The sequence below is a fragment of the Haemaphysalis longicornis genome, unplaced genomic scaffold (genome assembly GCF_048455015.1).
Source record: "Haemaphysalis longicornis isolate Haplotype H1 unplaced genomic scaffold, Haemaphysalis longicornis Haplotype H1 scaffold_3, whole genome shotgun sequence".
Taxonomy (NCBI): domain Eukaryota; kingdom Metazoa; phylum Arthropoda; class Arachnida; order Ixodida; family Ixodidae; genus Haemaphysalis; species Haemaphysalis longicornis.
In genome coordinates, this window is record NW_027526335.1 from 95,944,419 (window position 1) to 95,962,537 (window position 18,119).

The 18,119-nt window shown below is 50.1% G+C and overlaps 1 protein-coding gene across 1 annotated transcript in view; it reads left to right on the forward strand.

Annotated features, from left to right (window-relative positions):
* The window catches only part of LOC144174904 (solute carrier organic anion transporter family member 4A1-like), a 119,446-nt gene that overhangs the window by 77,071 nt on the left and 24,256 nt on the right, over positions 1-18,119 (forward strand). The window contains exons 2-4 of the mRNA XM_077703883.1: positions 9,562-10,525; positions 14,160-14,259; positions 14,895-15,016. Of these exons, the coding sequence (XP_077560009.1) occupies positions 9,778-10,525; positions 14,160-14,259; positions 14,895-15,016 (970 nt within the window). The 5' untranslated portion in view covers positions 9,562-9,777. The remainder of the gene's footprint in view (positions 1-9,561; positions 10,526-14,159; positions 14,260-14,894; positions 15,017-18,119) is intronic.

The following is an 18,119-nucleotide window of genomic DNA, read 5'->3' on the forward strand; positions in this document are numbered from 1 at the left end:
TGAGACCTCCTACTTTCACGGGGTAATTCAACCACAGGATGTTGACTAAACACAAATGCGAGCTTTACGGGCGAGCCGTAGTCCGCGACGTGAAACGACAAAGGGTGCTTAAACTTCAGCCTCCTGGCATACATAACATGAGCCACTGACTTCTCTGTCTGGCCCCGTCACACAGCCCACTTATGGGTACTCAGAGCAGGCGCCTCCACCGAGCATATCTCCTGCAGCCTTGCCATTGATAAGAATCGACGCCCCGTTGTGCTCCCATTCCAGTCGCAGCAACAGCTCTCTACAACTTCGTGTAAGCACGCCGAGATAAGAGATATCTCCACGCTTAGAAAGCAACATGGCCACTTGGCGGCGTCTTGGAAGTAGCTCTCGGTCGGCCTCCGGTCTCTTCCTCGAGAAGGTCCGGTATGAGACGAAAGGGTGCGATATTCGTTGAGGCCTTTCTTTTTTGCGTCACTATCTGATAACTGTTATGTAGCTTGAGAATCGGCCATCATGCGTAAGCGCGAGAAATTATCGCCGTCAGTTGCGCAATGACAGTCACCACGCGGGATCGGTTGAGAGCTAGGAATGATTAATTTATGTACGAAGCGATCCAGTGTACAGTGCGGGAATGCATGGGTTGTAAGATGGTGGCAACTCCAGGGAACTCCACCGCTCTATCAGCACTGACTACCTGGAGATGGTGTCGTCAAGGCAAGAGCAACGGGCAGCGAACGGAAATATTCAGGTCACAGCATACATACCGTTCAGCGCAAACGTATCTTAAAATAAGTGTTTCCTGAAAGAGTGAAATCATGTGTGAAAGCGTTCTGCTGATTGTGAAATCGGAAGCAGTTCAGTCGCCTTTTTACAGTTTTTTTTTTTCGGTTACTGCGAAGCTGCTAGTGCGACTAGAAGCTCTCGAAAGCATTGAATGCATGTTTTCGAGTGGTATGGGAGAACGGAATTCTTAACTATAATTTAAATTTAAAAGTAATAGAGGCAATAGCCGTGCATGTGCGGTTATAAGGTTCAAAACCTATGGGTTAATTACGCTATAGGGAAACTTACTAAAAAAGCTGCTTCGCCTTATTTATATGGTGTACGTGCGTGCATGTCTGCTCTATGTGCGGAATGAATGCGGAACAGTCAAAATTAGCGCGTAATGTAGGACATGTTATAGGTGAAGTTGGAGTGAAGGTTGAAGTGCGTCGCTTTGAGAGAGGCGGATAATACAAAAAAGTCGAAATGGCTAGCCGCGGGTTTGCAGAGCGCTGAATTTGTGTTACCGGTTGTGCTTCGGCGTGCCTGGAGGAGATAAAACTGTTCGTTCGGTATCGGAAGTGGCTTTCGTGATCGGAAATTGGGTTGTGATTCTCCAGGGTCGCACAAACCTGCAGTGACTGTTTTTTCCCCTTTGGTGGTTTCATCAGCTCCCGAGACGTCACTCGCAATTCAATGAAGGCAGCAGGTGGTTTTCGCTGGGCTGTCGTGCACCTGCGCGAAATCGTGCCGCTCCACTGCTGCTGTTTTCTTGTTTGGAGTGTTAAATAGAATGAGTTGCATTACTTTGTTCTAGCTTAGTCTACATTTTAAGACTTGCGGATTTTAAGTGGAAGGAGGGTGTGATTGCGATGGGCGATAATACCCTTCCACCCTTCAAGCGGTACACACACTTGCGTCCGAGCGATACGCATATCTAGCAGATTGGATGCGCGCGGGAGCGGCCGATCCGGGGGTCTGTCGGCATCCAGACCGGTTTTCGGATTCAGAGACGCGTGCGCAAACGAGTCTTTTTCCGCTCAGTGTTTCGCCCTCACCAGTCACAGCTGACCACCGTTCCTCCATCCACGCACTTTTTTTTTTTTTTACGTGAGGGGCCGACCTTCTTGAGGAGCTCGGCTGCATCGTGTGCCTTGCTTTGCGCAAACGCGGCGGTCTCAGCTGTGTCAACAGCGCTTCCCTTCTTGGCCCCGAGTTTATCGCGTATTTGAATGCGCTCGGACCTAGCCCGCCTGCGCGAGGGAGGGTGTGGTGGCGTTGTAGGCAAAGAAGCCTACAAAGCAGAAGCCGTGTCGTCGACGGCCAAGCAGCCCGTGCGCCAGCATATACTCTGCGAACCTTGCGGCGCTTGTTTTGTCTTCGCAATCTCGTCACTAACCTGTCGGCACGATTTGGGCGAACGTATGTTACGAAAGACGACGCACAGTAGGACAATAAAGTTGAATTGTAGCACCCTATAAGTTATATGCTTCGCAAAGTCGTCAGAATATCTGAATAACAGAGTAGTAGTAGTAGTAGTAAACGTTTATTGGAGCAAAAGGGAAAGGGAAAAGGGTGGTGGTGAAGCGTCCCTAGTCCAGGATGCCTCTCGACCGGGCCGACTCAATGGCCCGAGAAACCAAGGCCCTCTGGCGGGCCGGGTCCGGGCTGGTCAGCTCAGTCTCCCACTGCTCCAGGGTGGGGAAGGGGGGTGGGTTAGGGGAGTGGGGACAGGAGTATACGAGGTGGAATGTGGTGAGTGGGGTGTCGCAGTGTTCGCATTGACGGGGGTAGATAGTGGGTGCGATCTGGTGGAGGATGACGTGGTTGTAAAAGGTACCGGTCTGAAGGCGACGATATATTATGGCTTGCTGGTTGGTTAGGGAGTGGTGTGGAGGGGGGTAGACTCGGCGGGTAAGGGTGTAGTGGGACAGAAGGGCATTGTACGTGTTATCAAGAGGAATTTGGAGGAGGTCGTCGTTCGTGCGGGGTGATGGAATCACTTGACCATCGGTGGAGAATGCCCGGAAGTGCAGAGCTCGGGCGGCGGCGTGGGCCGCTTCATTCCCCGGAAGGCCGGAGTGTCCGGGAGTCCAGACGATCGTAATGGTGGTCTCGTCAGGTAGACGCTGGAGGAGTGGAATGGCCTGGGGTGGGGCTAGACCTGCCTGGTAGAGGCGGCATGCCTGCTGTGAGTCGGAGACTACAGTGATGTGCGGATGCTTGGCATGGGTGGTGGCTGCGAAGGCAATTGCCAGAGCTTCTGCCGTCTGTATTTTGTTGGTGTGCGTGGTGACAGCCGTGGAGATTCGGCCAGCGTGATTTAGGGTGACCAAAGTTGTGCGTCGAGCGCAGGAGTCATAGGCGACGTCAGTGTAACGGACCTGGGGGTCATCTGCTACTGTTATTTTGGTATTTCTGCCCAAAAAAAACAAAAAAAAAACGACCTGTTCGATTACTCGTGCTTTGCTCGTTTCTTGCTGCACCTGCTGTCTTCCGTAATCGGTGGCTGGCTGTGCACGTGATTGTCGCGTGGCCCTAAAGCTTCCCCGAGCGATGCAGCGCCGGCGCCACACTCCCCATCCTCCCCCGCAGCCGTAATTCTTGTTCCCGGTACGGACGTAAGCCTCCCAGGATACCCCCCTCCGGGAACGCGTGCGGGGGATGCATACGGGCGCTAGAAGTGAAAAGGTTCCGTGTAAAAATGTCGGCAGGCGATAGCAGGTGTGTTTCGATTCATCGCAGCCGTGGGTGACTTCTAAACCGACTTCCAAACGTCGCTGAGCGGTGCAATACACCCGTTGTGTTGCGACGCCGCGCCAAGTACCGTACAGGAAGACGGCGGAGACAGTTGTGACGGTTATAGTTATCTTTGCAACCGAATGCCCTGCATATATAGGCAAGGATACGGGCGAGAAGGAAGGTAGCTGTTTTGTGACCGCTGACCGACCGCCTCACAGACGTTGTGTCCTCCGTCTATTGTTTCGTGTGAGCTTCCGGCTACTGACTGCAGAAGGGCCCACCTTGATTACCCCGCAGCCCACGCACTCAGTCCTTTCACACTGCTTGAGAAACGTCCGCCATTGCCTGCCATGCATCATTCCTCGTTGGTCTGCAGAGCACCGACACATTTTCGGTTTGCCCTCCACGAGGTTTCGCTTCCCGTTTTGCGGCTGCCCGTAAATGCAGGAAAGGAGCCACTTCTGGCCTGCGCTGCTTTCAACAGCGCTTTTCGTCAGTAAAGCTCTTTATTGCCGCACGTGCGGAGAGGCGCAAGCTCTTGCGGCCGGCGCACGTGCTCGGCAAACCGAGAAGGGCAGAAGGACCCCTTTTTCCGCGCCCGCGGCTGTTTTCGGGATCTCGCGCGGTCACCGCGAGTGCATAGGCTGCAGATGTGAAAATAAAGAACGGTAAAAATAAGCCTGTCGACCACGGAAGTCGTTTATAGCTCACGGCTCTCGCGCTATATTCAGACTCGAGGCGCTAGCGAAAGATGCATCGTGACCGATGGGCTTTCTCCTATTCAATCACCTTCTAGTCGTCAGCCCGTCTGCTGGGTGAGAGGACCGAGCGGGTGGAATTTGTTGGCTCCGGAATCGCACGTGCCCGTTGGTTCCGTTGATTCCAGGCCGTTATAAAGGCGATAGTCTTTCCTGGGCTACTTCAAAATCCGACAATTTTGGTCTGTATGTCTACCCCTCGATTCAGCCTTCTTGCCAAAAGCTACAGTTATAGTCATTTATTAACAGTCTATTCATTCACAGTCGGGGTCGTTGGCAGAAGTTTTGTCATAGTTCCAGTTTTTTAGATGCATTTACGGCCAACCTTGTGTGAATATTCTAACCTCACATCATCATCAACAGCATATTTAGGTCCACTGCAAGATCAAGGCCTCTCTTATAGACCTCCTCCCGCTCCTGTCCTGCGCTATCCGAGTTCATTCTTTGCCTCCGAATTCCTTTATTTCGGCTTTCCATCGATATAATAGCGCATTTAATACTGATACTAGGCCATGTTCTGCTGTCTTTACCGCCAGTCCTCACTTTCCATTCTGTTTGGAAGGTTCGCGAATGCTCTCTCAACTCGACGAGACTGGGCGAACGTGTCTGTGCCTTTACTGTTAGGGACTCCGAAGTGCCAAAGGCGTGTTGCTTTTCTGCGCTTCGGGCGAGCGAGTGGCTTGCCAAGATATACGCCCAGCTTCGGACCGAGGGCCTTGACTCTCTCATGACCGCTCTTTCACCCTTCCACCAAGCATCCTTCACTCGCAAATGTATCCACAGCTCTAAGCAAACTAAGCAGCAGCGGCGACGGCGGCCCAGTTTCCCGGGGCATAAGACAAACGCGGCGATGGCAACAGATGGGAAGCTATCGACCCTGACGCCCGGTTTCTCTTCCCTGGCGACGCTGGCCGCTGTGGCGCTGATAAATGTGCGCAATATCCCATCTTCACTGTTGCTGCCAAAGAAGACTTTCTCCCTGGCCTCGAATCGATTGAAAACGGCCCGGCTGTGCCAAAGCGGGCGAAGTGATACGGAATGAGCAGAAGTATCGAGCACTGCAATCATTACCTTCTGTTTTATTTTATTTTATTTTTGCTTTCTCCTGTTTCCTCGCTTCGCCGCAGCTGTTCGGGCAACGTGGCGCGCGCGAAGTGACAGCCGACGTAAGTCGTTCAGTTGACAGTGTTTACCGGTGAAATGCCGCGAAGCCGGTCGTTTGACGATGTTTTCTTTCTTCACTGCCTCGGTGAGCCATCATCGGCTCAATGTCCGCGGGTTTAATGATCAGAGTCGTGTTGATGGCCTGCAGGAATGAATCGTGTGCAAGTTTTGCGCGCCAACGCCGGTACAAGTTGTGGACCGAAGATTTGTCACATCGACACGGCACACGGGAGTTCGCTGACAGCCGTCATCAGTGAAGCCCCGCCCCTCGCTTCCCCAATTTTCGCCTATTATCTACTGTTTTCTAGTGCGTGTTTGGGCGAACGCTATAACGGTGTACACAGATGACATTGTCAGAGTTTGAGAAGCGCGAACATGACTAAGCACTTCGGTGTTCAATGGCTGACACAAGTGGGGCGCGAGGGCTTCAAACGGGGACGGTAGAACGTTTTCGGCCAGCCGCGACCGTGTACTGCCGAAAACAGTCAATTACGTTTGAACCAACGTTCATATAAATGTGCCTTCTGATTCAGGCCACGCACCGGAAAAAAAAGTGGGATGTTCTCGAAAGCGCGGGCGGACGTTTTTAAACAAAACCACCTGACAGTCTAACCACGACAAATGTTTCGAAATTGATACTCTGAAATTGACAGTTGGCAGCGAAGTTGACAGCGAAGTTGTCACTTTGAAACCGTTTGCTCCGTGCGCCGCTTTGAGTGGGTAGTTGTGGTATCGTGTTTGAAATGTCGCATCACCGAACCTCCTACGAATTGAAGCGGATCGTAAACAGTTGCAAAGTTAAAGGCGCACCATGGCACGTCGTCCGCTAGAGCTTTGAGCCATGTGTCATGGCTAGGAGTTTACATCCGTGAATGCATATTGATAACGAATCAAACTTGCCACCCCTGACTGTCATGCAGTCTCACCGGGAGTCTAGGCAGAACCTTGCATTTTAACAGCGAAGCTGTTTAGCAAATCGTTAGTGTATGGTGTCCGCAGTTAAAAATACCAAGAAAATGCCGAGCGCACTTAAGCCCGTGCCTCGCGGCGACCGCCCAGCGTCCCCGGCGCACGTTCGTCAAGCCAAGCATACCCACTTAGGGCCAAGATTGGCCAAGATTGCCCCCCCTCCCCCCTCCCCCCAATAAAAAAAAAAGAACTCCAGCGTCGCCGTAATCGGGGCAACACTTGCTCGGAACGAAAGACACGTCATAGTGTACGTCCTACAAGGGGATGTCCTATGATTAGGATGGATGGATTGTGGATTGATTGTAGGGTTTAACGCGCCGACGCAACGCAGGCGATGAGGGGCGCCGCAGTGGAGGGCTCCGGATTGAATTTGACCACCTGGGGATCTTTAACGTGCGCCGAAATCTCGTACACACGGGCGCTTTTGCTTTTCGCCTCCATCAGAAAAGCGGCCGCCGCGGCCGGGAATTGAACCCGCGACCTCGTGCTCAGCAGCGCAACGCCTTAGCCACTGAGCCACCGTGGCGGGTGTCCTATGATTGGCACTTCCAAAATAGTGAATGAAGCTCACACTTACAGCAACAATGATGGAGTATAGCAGTGGTTCTCAGCCATGAGTGTGTCGGGGGCTCCTTTCGGACTTGCAAAAGTATACGGACCCCACGATTAACTATGTTGATACATGTCATAATTTCCAAGAATTTTCAGTTGCAGCTAAAGTCTTCAACATGCTTATCAATGCCCGCCTTTTGTGTCTGACCTTTGTGCTGACGCATGTAATGTTGTCAAACGATGTGCACTTGCAGCTAATAGTCACCCAAAGGCATACAAGCCGCCTTTTGTGTGTTTGGCTTTCCCGCACAGCTGTCGCGTCGTGCAAAATGCCACCGCTAAACCACGGGCTACGCTACACTATAGCTACGCCAAAAAATTAAACGTCATGTAACGAAGCCATCTGTTTGCGTTTCTAGCGGGGTTTAGCAAAAAGGAAAAGTGAAAAGGGAGGGGGGAGGGGTGAAAAGTTTCGGGGAGGGTTTCGCGGACCCCCGAAGTGCCCTCGCGGACCCCTTGGGGTCGCGGACCCCCATTTGACAACCACTGGAGTATAGGTCGTTGCGACAGCGTAGAAGAAGCAAATCGGCTGCAATCGTGGACTTAAAGCGTCGTGATGGTCTTGAAGGTCGCGTACAGCTTCGCTACCTTCAAGTCTTACGCGTTAGTGTGAGCTTCGTTCATTTTTTCTAAAACAAAAGAAATTGTGGTCGACCTGGGAGCTCTAAGAGACAACTTCGAGCAAGGCAGATGACATGTAAAATGCTACGTCTTTGGAGTGAATGAGAGAGAGAGAGAGAGAGAGAGAGAGAGAGAGAGAGAGAGAGAGAGAGACGTGCACGGATAAATGTGAGGTCTACCTGTAGTCGCACCGATGTTTGAGTCACTCGTTCCATCGAATTAAAGCGAATACAAATTTCCACGAGATGCCATCAGTGTACACTTTTCTGCTTTCTGCAGCGCTGCGCGCAGAAAATAGCGGGCCAGCTTGACACTGGCGGTACGTTCCGGCCCGCGCAGTTCCTATTATTCGCTTCGGGTGCCTGAAAAACAGGCACAAAACTTTATAAAACAACTAGCCGCATAAAAATCGCAGCTACTTTGACGTCTTTTCTTTTTTCTTTCTCTCTCCACCAAATGTTCTTGCGTGGCTCTGAAAGCCTGCACGCAGAGGGATTAGTGCATGCCAATGTGACAAACGGCGGTTCCTTTCCGCTATACTTCCAGGCGGCAAACTCTCTTTGAGGCTACTTCCCCTAAGATTCATCGCTGTATTTTTCCCCTCTAAATCCGCTTTACAGCCGTTAGATACCATAGGGCAACGGAACGCGGGGTGCAGTAATCCCCAAAGCGGTGGCTTCGTCACGTTTGAGCAGCCGCAGGAAGCAGCGTTCTTTGCGTGCCCATGCAGGCATCAGTCGAGATACGCGCCGAGCTGAAGGCATACGAAATGAAGCCCGGAGGTTCGCTCCTCGGCTCTTCTTTCCTTTATTTTTGACAGGAAGGTTTTCGTTTTTTATCTCGCCGTTAATACCACAGGATAATCTCTCTCTTGCCTCCTCTGCGGTAGATGGGGGTAATTACGCTGACTGGACCCATCCAAATTCCTCACCCGGCATCCTGCCGTTAAGCTAGCGAGATAAAATCGGGAAGGGGGGGGGGGGGGGGGGGTGCTACTGTCATGACGATCCGCCGGCTCTGATTACATCGTTTACCCTGCGGCTTAGGGCACGAGGCTAAAGGGTTGGATATATATATATATATATATATATATATATATATATATATATATATATATATATATATATATATATATATATATATATATATATATATATATATATATATATATATATATATATATATATATATATATATATATATATATATATATATATATATATATATATATATATATATATATATATATATATATATATATATATATATATATATATATATATATATATATATATATATATATATATATATATATATATGGAAGTGGTGGGCTCTTCCAGTAATTGTTTGCCGGGAAGCTTTTGAGGAGCGAATGTTGATATGAGCGCGTATGTGTAATTGGTTCGGCTGACTGCTCCCGCTTGACCCGGTTGAAAAGGGAAGAAACAGATAAGAGCAGAGATAAATAGAACTAAAAAAAAAAGAAAACCAAACAAGCGAGTGTTTATGCTTTGAAGTGCGAATATGAAATTGCTTGCGTAATGTTAGCGGAATATCGGGCACTTTGGTAATGCGCATAACTTACGCTTACGTTGAATTATTCGCTCTCGCACGCGGCCATAAATGCTGGAAGCGAGAAATCGCTGGAAGCTATGTCGCGTATGTTCCTTGTTCCCTCAGTTTCGGCTACTGTAATGAGGGGCGATCTAATAATGACATCGACTGTCCCAGAAAAGCAGCAGTACGCGCACGCAGCAAAGAAAAAGAGAGAGGGAGAGGGAGCAAGCTGTGCGCGAACTACGCACGCTGCACGTATAGTTCGGAACTTGTCTGAATCTTGCGATTATTTTCAGCTTTTCCCTCTGATAATCTTAATTCTTAGGAAAAAGGAAACAGATTTACCAGGAAAAGCTCTCACAAGGTATTCTTTATTTCTTCGCAGGAGGACCAAGTCGGAGACCGCCTCTATGACGGACGGAAGGTCGCCGAGGCGTCCAGCCAGCATAGCGAAGACATCTTTGCACCTCACGCGAGATGCGAAGTGCTTATTTCTATAGCCTACTGGTTAAGCTTGAAAAACCGAAGCTGATCAATTTAGACGTCGCCTTTGCGTGTGCGGTACATTAATTTTAAACGTGGTAGTGTACCGGCTTCAACCATGACGCTCATCAGCGGGGACAGGCAGCGGTTCCCTCGGGACGACAGCGTCTCGAGCCTCGGCACCATGACCAACTCTCAGAGCAACGAACCGCTGGTGTTCTGCAAGGCGCCAGTTCTTCCCGACGGGGTCGGGGGACTTCCCGAGACTCCCGAAAGTGGCGCCTTGGACAACGCGGACGCGGGGGGCAGCTGCGGGTGGGGCTGTCTACGTCCCAGCTGTCTGCAGCGGTTCCGCACGCCTCCGTGGGTGCTGTTCTTCCTTTGCTGGGCGGGCTTCCTGCAGGGACTCATAGTGAACGGCTTCGTGAACGTGGTCATCACGACCATCGAGCGGCGCTTCCAACTGCGCAGCTCCGAAAGCGGGCTCGTGGCCAGCGGCTACGACATCGCCTCGTTCCTCCTCCTCGCCCCCATCAGCTACTTCGGCGGCACCCGGAGCAAGCCGCTGTTCGTTGGCGTCGGCTGCCTCGTGCTGGGCCTCGGCGCCTTCGTCTTCTCGCTGCCGCACTTCCTGGCCGGCTCGTACGCCTTCAGTACGGAGGACGAGCGCGAGAGCCTGTGCCTGGCGGCGGCCAACGTCACCGAGGGCTTCTGCGTGCACAGGGACGCGGGGTCGGTGAACCAGTACAAGTACATGTTCCTGGCGGGCCAGATGCTTCACGGCGCCGGCGCCACGCCGTTCTTCACGCTCGGCTGCACCTACCTGGACGAGATCGTGTCCACGAAGATGTCGTCCGTGTACATTGGTGCGTCTTCTAACTGGATCTGCACTTCATCCCTTTTTCTCCCTTGTTGTTCTTGTGTAAACAGCATGTCACCTAAAGAGCGAGTATAAATTTATGTTTGGGCCTTAAAAGTGGGAGCTCTGACGCTGAAGGAAGTAACCTGGGGAAGAGTGAAAGGGGGGTGGGAGCTTTTGACTGGAGTGAACGCCACCCACGGCCGATGTCTCGGCAAGAAACTTACGTCGTCGGTCGTCGAAACGTTGGCATCCAGCCAGTGGACTTCAACGACACAATTTTCGCGTGCAGTAGCAATGTAGCAAACTTTTTCCTGCTGCCTAACTGCAGCAAGCAGGAAAGATAAGCAAAGCTATACTCTAGGAGTGTATTGTTCGAATGATAATTTGACGTCCGCAGTAGTACCACCTTCTGCGTCAGCTGGGACATTACATAAGGGTTTTCGGTGAGCAAGGAGGGTGAGCAATGATTTAAAGCTGTGAAATCAGTGGCAACGGGCTATGATAGTCCCACAGCTGCTTTGACCTGCATACGAACTTGCGCCAGGGTTTACGGCTAAACAATTATGCTGCTCCCAAACTTGAAAGTACCAGCTACCTAGGCAGTTGACGCCGTGCGGGTAACCGAAATCGGGCAGTTATGTCCCTGGAAGCTTCTAAGAACAAAAGTTCTGTAGTGTGACCTCTTTATGTAATGTGGCCTCTGTAACATTGCCTCTTTTTTTAAATGCAGATCATTTCAGTAACTCACGATGTCACCCGCGTTGACGTCCGTAGTCGTAGTCCACACCCCTCCCCCTACACTATATAAAAAAATAATACTTACCGGCGCCTGGTTTCGATCCCACGACCCTGCGGGCGGAACGCAATGTACATGGTGCTCTACCCACTGCGCCACAAAGCCGACACAGAATGGAAGGCTACGAACGCGCCTTATATCCTTGACTCATTCAAACTACGTCAAGAAGCTGCTGATACAACGCATTCACTACCACCAACTCCCCAAACACTAAACGTTAACGCAATACACCCACCCCCTATGCGACGCATTTACTCGAGTCCCCCTCGCGGGGAGATGGGCCCAATTTTTTATTTTGAGGTTACACTAGCTGTTATCTACGGTCATGTCTTCCATCTAGATACTCACCCGTGGACTTTCTAGAATTGTGAGGCCGTTTATTTTAAGATGGTGCGACGGAAGCAAATAATATGTGCAGCGACTGTTGTGATTTTATGCCTGGTACTATGCGCCTTGCAACGGGCATTTCCCCGTGACGTCACGCGACCTCCTGGAAACGGGCAGGCCGCGATGAGTTCTCTGTACTGTCTGGTACGAATTAATGAGCCTGCGGATGGCTTTTCCGGGAATCTAGCTCCGACCGAAGTTTCCGGTTGGTTTGCTGACACGAATATTCGTTTTGGTGGCATGTTATAGAAATAACAAAACAAATACCAAAAACTAAACATGGCAGCACAGAATCGAGTTGTTATGGGTTTTCGCCATGGGGCATGGAACTTAATTTCTTTTCTTTGTTTTTTGTTGTGTGTATGTGTGTGTGCTAGGAACGCTATCACGGTAGCGGCCAACAATGCCTTCCCAGTTAGTGACATTTTTTGTGCCGGTTCACATTGACCGACTCGCGGCGCTAACGTGGTTCTTCGCCGCTTTTCTAACCTGGCACAGACACTTTTAAATTATTGAAGTAAATCGAGTGGACTAGTTATGATTTGTAAGCTTTGGCGGGAAATTTTATTGCTTGAACCTAACGCTCTCTGTTTGAAGTGCTTCCATGTCGATTCAGTTGCAGCTTAGCAGTTCTTTTCGAAGTGATTAGTGTGGAGCTATTAGTTGTAGTGCAAACTACATTCGCGCAGCTAAAATGGGGGCTGAAGTTTCTTTTACGCGCAGTTTCATGTGTACCACGTCCATCTTCTGGGTTCCAGAGCCATGGGAATCGTAAGCTTTAAATCTACGGGAAGTATTTTTCGATAACCAATTGGCACAGAAACGATTTAAGAGTTCCGCAAACTATTTTTGGTGTTCATATTCAAATCGACTCCTGCTCTACGCGAGATATCGCTTTCCTGCAATGCTTTACCACTTAAGTTCCTGAGCGGTAGGAATATAGGACTGAGTAGGCTGGGGAAGTTCGCTAATGTGTCCGTCGTAATTCGACGAAAGATAGTTGCTGTCTGTTGCTGATTCATCGGCGTTATTAACAGCAGAGCTGGTTATTTTGGGCATGAACCGGTGACTTTAGCAAAAAAAAAAAAAAACCCAAAAACTACGCCGCATGTAAAGGGTGCACCACCGCACATATGGTATCATAACAGTGAAGCCAGCTTTCACGCCTGCTCGAGTGTGAACATACGTATGCACACCCCTTATTTAACCATTTTAAAGGCGATAGTCTCTCTTGGGCTACTAAAACGCCAAGAAAATTGTCGTAGCTTGCACTCTGTGGCGCAAGGCTGGAGAAGCAGTGGATCTGGGGGTAGATCTAGCTTCTTTCCCCTGGTATCCGCTATCACTGTGGGAGACCTACCTGAACGGCCTTGTAAAATTCGGCTCAATTTGGCCTCACCTCTCAACACTTAGCCTAGCCTATAGCAAGAACATCGCAAAACCTAAAAAAGATTAGCAAATCCTAGCAACGCTTAGCAAAACCGGAGGAAGCTAGGTCGAGCCCCAGCTCCGCTGTTTCTCTAGCCTTGCACCACTACTGCAAGCTGCGCCGATTCTTTCTGCGTGTGACTGCGTTTTCTATCCTACTCCACACAAGTAATCCCTGTCCACAGCGATCTTGATCCTGGCATACGCTTTAGGAGCGAAGCCCCCTGTAAGCTGGGGCTGTCAGCGTCTCATGTCGTCGTCGTATCATGTAGTCACTGTACTAAACCACCGGGACACTCGTTTTCCAACGCCTCGCGCTAGAACGCTTCGTACTTAAGAGACACGAGACTTACAGCAAAGCTGCTTACCTCTACCCCCAACAGTTTCATGACCGTTGGCAAAAACGCCGAGGCGCCAAGAATACACTTGTACACTGCATGTTTCGCCTCTCCCCAAGTTTACCGTTAGCGGAGATGGCCCGGGATTCTTTTTTTTTTTTTTGGGGGGGGGGGGGGGGGGGCTGTGAAAAGGCTTGGCGGGGAAATACATAATGTATAGTAGTCCGTGCGAATGTTATACAAACTGATACAGTACTTGTAATACGGAAAAAAAAGAAGCATCTCGAAGCACCGCTTCGCGAGCATTAAAACAGTTTCATTGGCATTTCAACTAAGTTTTGCCGAAGCGTCCTCCCAAATGACTCCGCATCACTTCGCCGCCTTTTCAATCATATGCGCGCACGTGAAGCTATAATGCTAGCTGGGGAGTGGTAGGCGCCGTTGGGTCTTTGTACTTATGATGGCAACGACATGTTTCTATAAATAAGAAATCTAACTCATATGTCTATGTGGGAACCGCTGTTCGTGCATGCATAAAGGATTGCCAACGTATGCTTACGGTCTTTACTGTATAACTATGATTATCTCTAGCTAAAGGAATTCAGCACTGGCGATCTGGCGATCACCTTGTCTGACATCTCCCCCCTTCCCCGTTCCTTCCTTCCTTCCCCGAATCCCCCGATTTGCAGGTATTTTCTACACCATGGCAATCATAGGCCCCGCACTGGGCTACATACTGGGTGGCCAGTTCCTGAAAATATACACCGATCTGTCTGTGGACGCCTCCGCGTGAGTGTAAACTGCCACCTGTTCGATCCTTTGAAGCGTGGTGACTTGGAGGATATAACGCCGTTGGGTTGTCACCTACATTGCTGTCGGTGTCCGCAGGGTTTCCTTTTCGCCATTTATTTTATCGCAGTTTTTGTTTGTTGATGTTAAGAGTAGTGTCCGCGACAGGCGATGAGCTCGTGCGAGGAAACTATGCTTCAAACGCAACTCCGACGATCTTTAGACAGCGCGCCGCTTAACACTAATTTTTCACACCGAACTGGAAGTATGCAGTTTCAGTCGTTTAAAAGTTAAAGTTATTCAGCCAAATTTATGACGGAATGGTCACTGATACGTTCAGGTTATGAGTAATACCTGCCGAACGTTACAAAAATCTCACAAAATACTCTCAATGCACAACTACAAGTTATTGGTTGTCATATATGCATCGCATGTTTGAGCGACATTCCAAAATAATAGCACGTGACCGTTCCGGTCTCACATTGTGTGTACTTAATTGCAACGACCATATTAACATTTTTGAATAACAACTAATTGAAAGCTCCTTCACTTCTGATGGGTTTCCATACTTTAGGAATAAGCGCAAAACTTGTGCATACGCTTGATCTCTAATCACCTCCTGGCGCGCTCCACAGGCTGGGCCTGACGCCTTCCAGCGGCGTCTGGGTGGGAGCCTGGTGGATCGGGTTCGTCGTGTCCTCCGTCACGGCAGTCCTGGCCGCCATTCCGATTAGTGCCTTCCCCAAGACCCTGCCAGGTGAGAGAAATCGCTGCCGGGTGGTAGCGCTAGCTTGTGCACGACACTGCTATGTTGCGCAACACATCGTGCGCAAATGTGTTCGTGCACAGTGCACAAACACGTCTCGCTCGCTGCACATTCTGGCTCCGGATATGGTACACATCCGAGTGTGTGATCTGTTCCGTGTGTTTCGGAGGTATGGATGGCTCTGAGGCCAAATCGCTGATTACCAGTAACTCATTTTCACCTGGCTTTTTTGAAGCTTTAATGGTGCACTGTCCGTTCATCAACAACCATGAACTAGAGAGAGAGAGAGAGAGAGAGAGAGAGAGAGAGAGATAGAGAGAGAGAGAGAGAGAGAGAGAGAGAGAGAGAGAGAGAGAGAGAGAGAGAGAGAGAGAGAGAGAGAGAGAGAGACTCTTTAATAAAGAACCATGAATTATATTTGCTGAAAAGCTAGATCATTACTAGTCTTTGTTATTGTTCGTACTGGCTGACACCCGCCGTGGTTTTCATGGTGGTGTAGAGCAAATGGTTGACATCTTTAGCAGCAGCATAATTTTTACCCCCACCAGAACCCGCCATCATGGCCGCTGCCTTTGATCGATTGTGGGTTTTAACGCGCCGACACTTCACAGGCGAATGAGGTGCACCATAGCGGAGGGCTCCGGACCCGGGGATCTTTAACGTGCGCCGAAATCGCGTACACATGGGCGTTTTTGCTTTTCACATCCATCAGAAAAGCCGTCGCCGCGACCGGGATTCGAACTCGCGTCCTCGGGCTCAGCAGCACAACGTCTTAGCCACTGAGCCACCGCATCGGGTGGCCGTGTCTTGTTGAGCCGTATTGTAAGCGAATATGATGTATGGCAATACGGCGCGCCCCACGTTATGTGCTCGGCTTCGGCGTAGTTATCGGTGATTGCGCCGGAGATTACTCGGCTCGATTGTAACGGCGAAGTATACAGCTCCTCCGCGTGGTACTGAGTTGTGCGCGACTAGCCGTTAGCGAGCTCGGCCGTATCGCCTTTTCAGCGGTTTCTTCGTCACTGCGCATTCCGCCGCATTTCAGCGTAGGCGGCAGGTGCGGAACTATAAAATTTATGCGCCGTCGATCCCGTGATTGATGTTTCTTGCGTTGGACGGGCGTAGCGAAAACACCCGAATTTGCCAAACGCTCTCAGAGTCCTTTCAGCTGCGCTAACAGTATAGTGTCACATTTCACGAAGAGCCAGCATTATGTGCGAGGCCTCGGTGAAAGTAGGCAGAGTGATGATAAAGCTGAAGGAAATATTGATTTGATTGATTGTAGCGTTTAACGCGCCGACGCGACGCAGGCGATGAGGCGCGCCGTAGTGGAGGTCTCCGGATTAATTTTGACCACCTGGGGATCTTTATCGTGCGCCGAAATCTCGTACACACGGGCGTTTTTGCTTTTCGCCTCCATCAGAAAAGCTGCCGCCGCGGCCGGGAATCGAACCCGCGACCTCGTGCTCAGCAGCGTAACGCCTAGCTGAAGGAAATAAAGATAGGGAATAAAGGGGAGGATGGGTGAAGTGAAATCAGTTCAACATAAATCTACTATACAGTAGAAACCGCACTGCAAGGGCAGATTCTACCGCATTATTCACAATTAATTATCGGCCGTAAATTTCTCCTACGACACCGAATGATTAATGCAGCGAATTCTTTGCCCAAAATGTACGGTGCAATTGAGCGTGGATTGAACACTGTTGTGCAGTCTGCGAGACCTCCACACTTCAGTAATGCTTCCCCCCCCCCCCGTGAGTCTAGCTACAAGCTGTTTCTTAAGCTTTTATGTCAAGTGGTTCATTCGTTAGTCGAGCATACAGTCTTTCAGATTGTTAAAATCGAGTGAGCGTCAACCGATTAGTACACCAGCGCCTCATAGCGATGGCAACTGGTGAAATCAGTCATATTGTACAGCTAAGCGCGTGCGCAGTGAACCCCGTCCAGTGCAAACGTCCTGCGCGAGGAGGTTACTGGCCCTTCGAATTACGATAAGCCGGACGCGAAAAATGTGTTTCTGCCCACTCACAGGCATTTGTAAACGGCATGCAGGACAAGCTGGTAACAAGGGGTATATGCTTTCGTTGGCGCGTCCTTTCTGCACATTTTGTTAATAGTGCAGATTTTTCCTGTTAACGTGCCGATGGGGCGCGAGCCTAATGAGTAGTTCGCGCTTTCGTGGCATTATTACATACGGGAGAAGCTATATACATGGTCATTTTCTTATATATCTACATTTTTGTGGAAGGGAGTGGGGCTGCTGAGACCAAAGACGTGGGTTCGATCCCAGCCACTGTGTCTGCTTTTCCGATGGAGCCGAAAAGCGAAAACTTTCATGCGTCGGGATTTCAACGCACGTTAAAGATTCCCAGGTGCTCAAAACTAATCCGGAGCCCTCCTCTACGGCGTGTCTCAGCCCAGGAGTAGTTTCGGTGCGTTAAACCCTCAAAAGTTGAATGTGAGTTAGTGGGAACGAAATGCTCGCTTTTTGTTCACATGGACAGTTCACGTGGAACAGACCACGCTGGTGACACTTCAGGTGTCTTTGTCTCAAAACATATCCGTGCTGTACTCGGGTACAACTTAAAAACGACAGCGGAAGTCGTCCCTGTCCCTCGTCACCGCACCGGCTGTTCCTGCGCGCGCCGCAGTATTTTGAACGGGACGCATTCGTTTCTGCGATTATTCGGACTTAAAATTTGGTTATAAATAACTGCAGCGACAAAAAGAAAGAAACTAGGTGAGAAAAAAGTGGACGGTGCCACGTATTAACCGCAATCTCATTTCAAAACGCCCGTGCACGTTGAGGTCTGGGTCCTTCGCTTCGGTGGAGTGGTACACCACATGAGCCGTTCCTAAACACGAAATTTTTGTTTTACGTTTTTTTTTTTCGCGGCTGTAGGTGTCTCCGAGCCCACTAATCATAGAATGACACATTAGATTGCCGAACGCAGCGTTTATTCGTGTCAGTTTCGGTTTCGATGTAGCGAACACCGACCATGACACCGAGGCAGCCGCCATGACTGAAAGGCGCATTTGACGCCACTGTTCACGTTGCACCACAGTTGATGCATGAACGGGAGCGCACGCG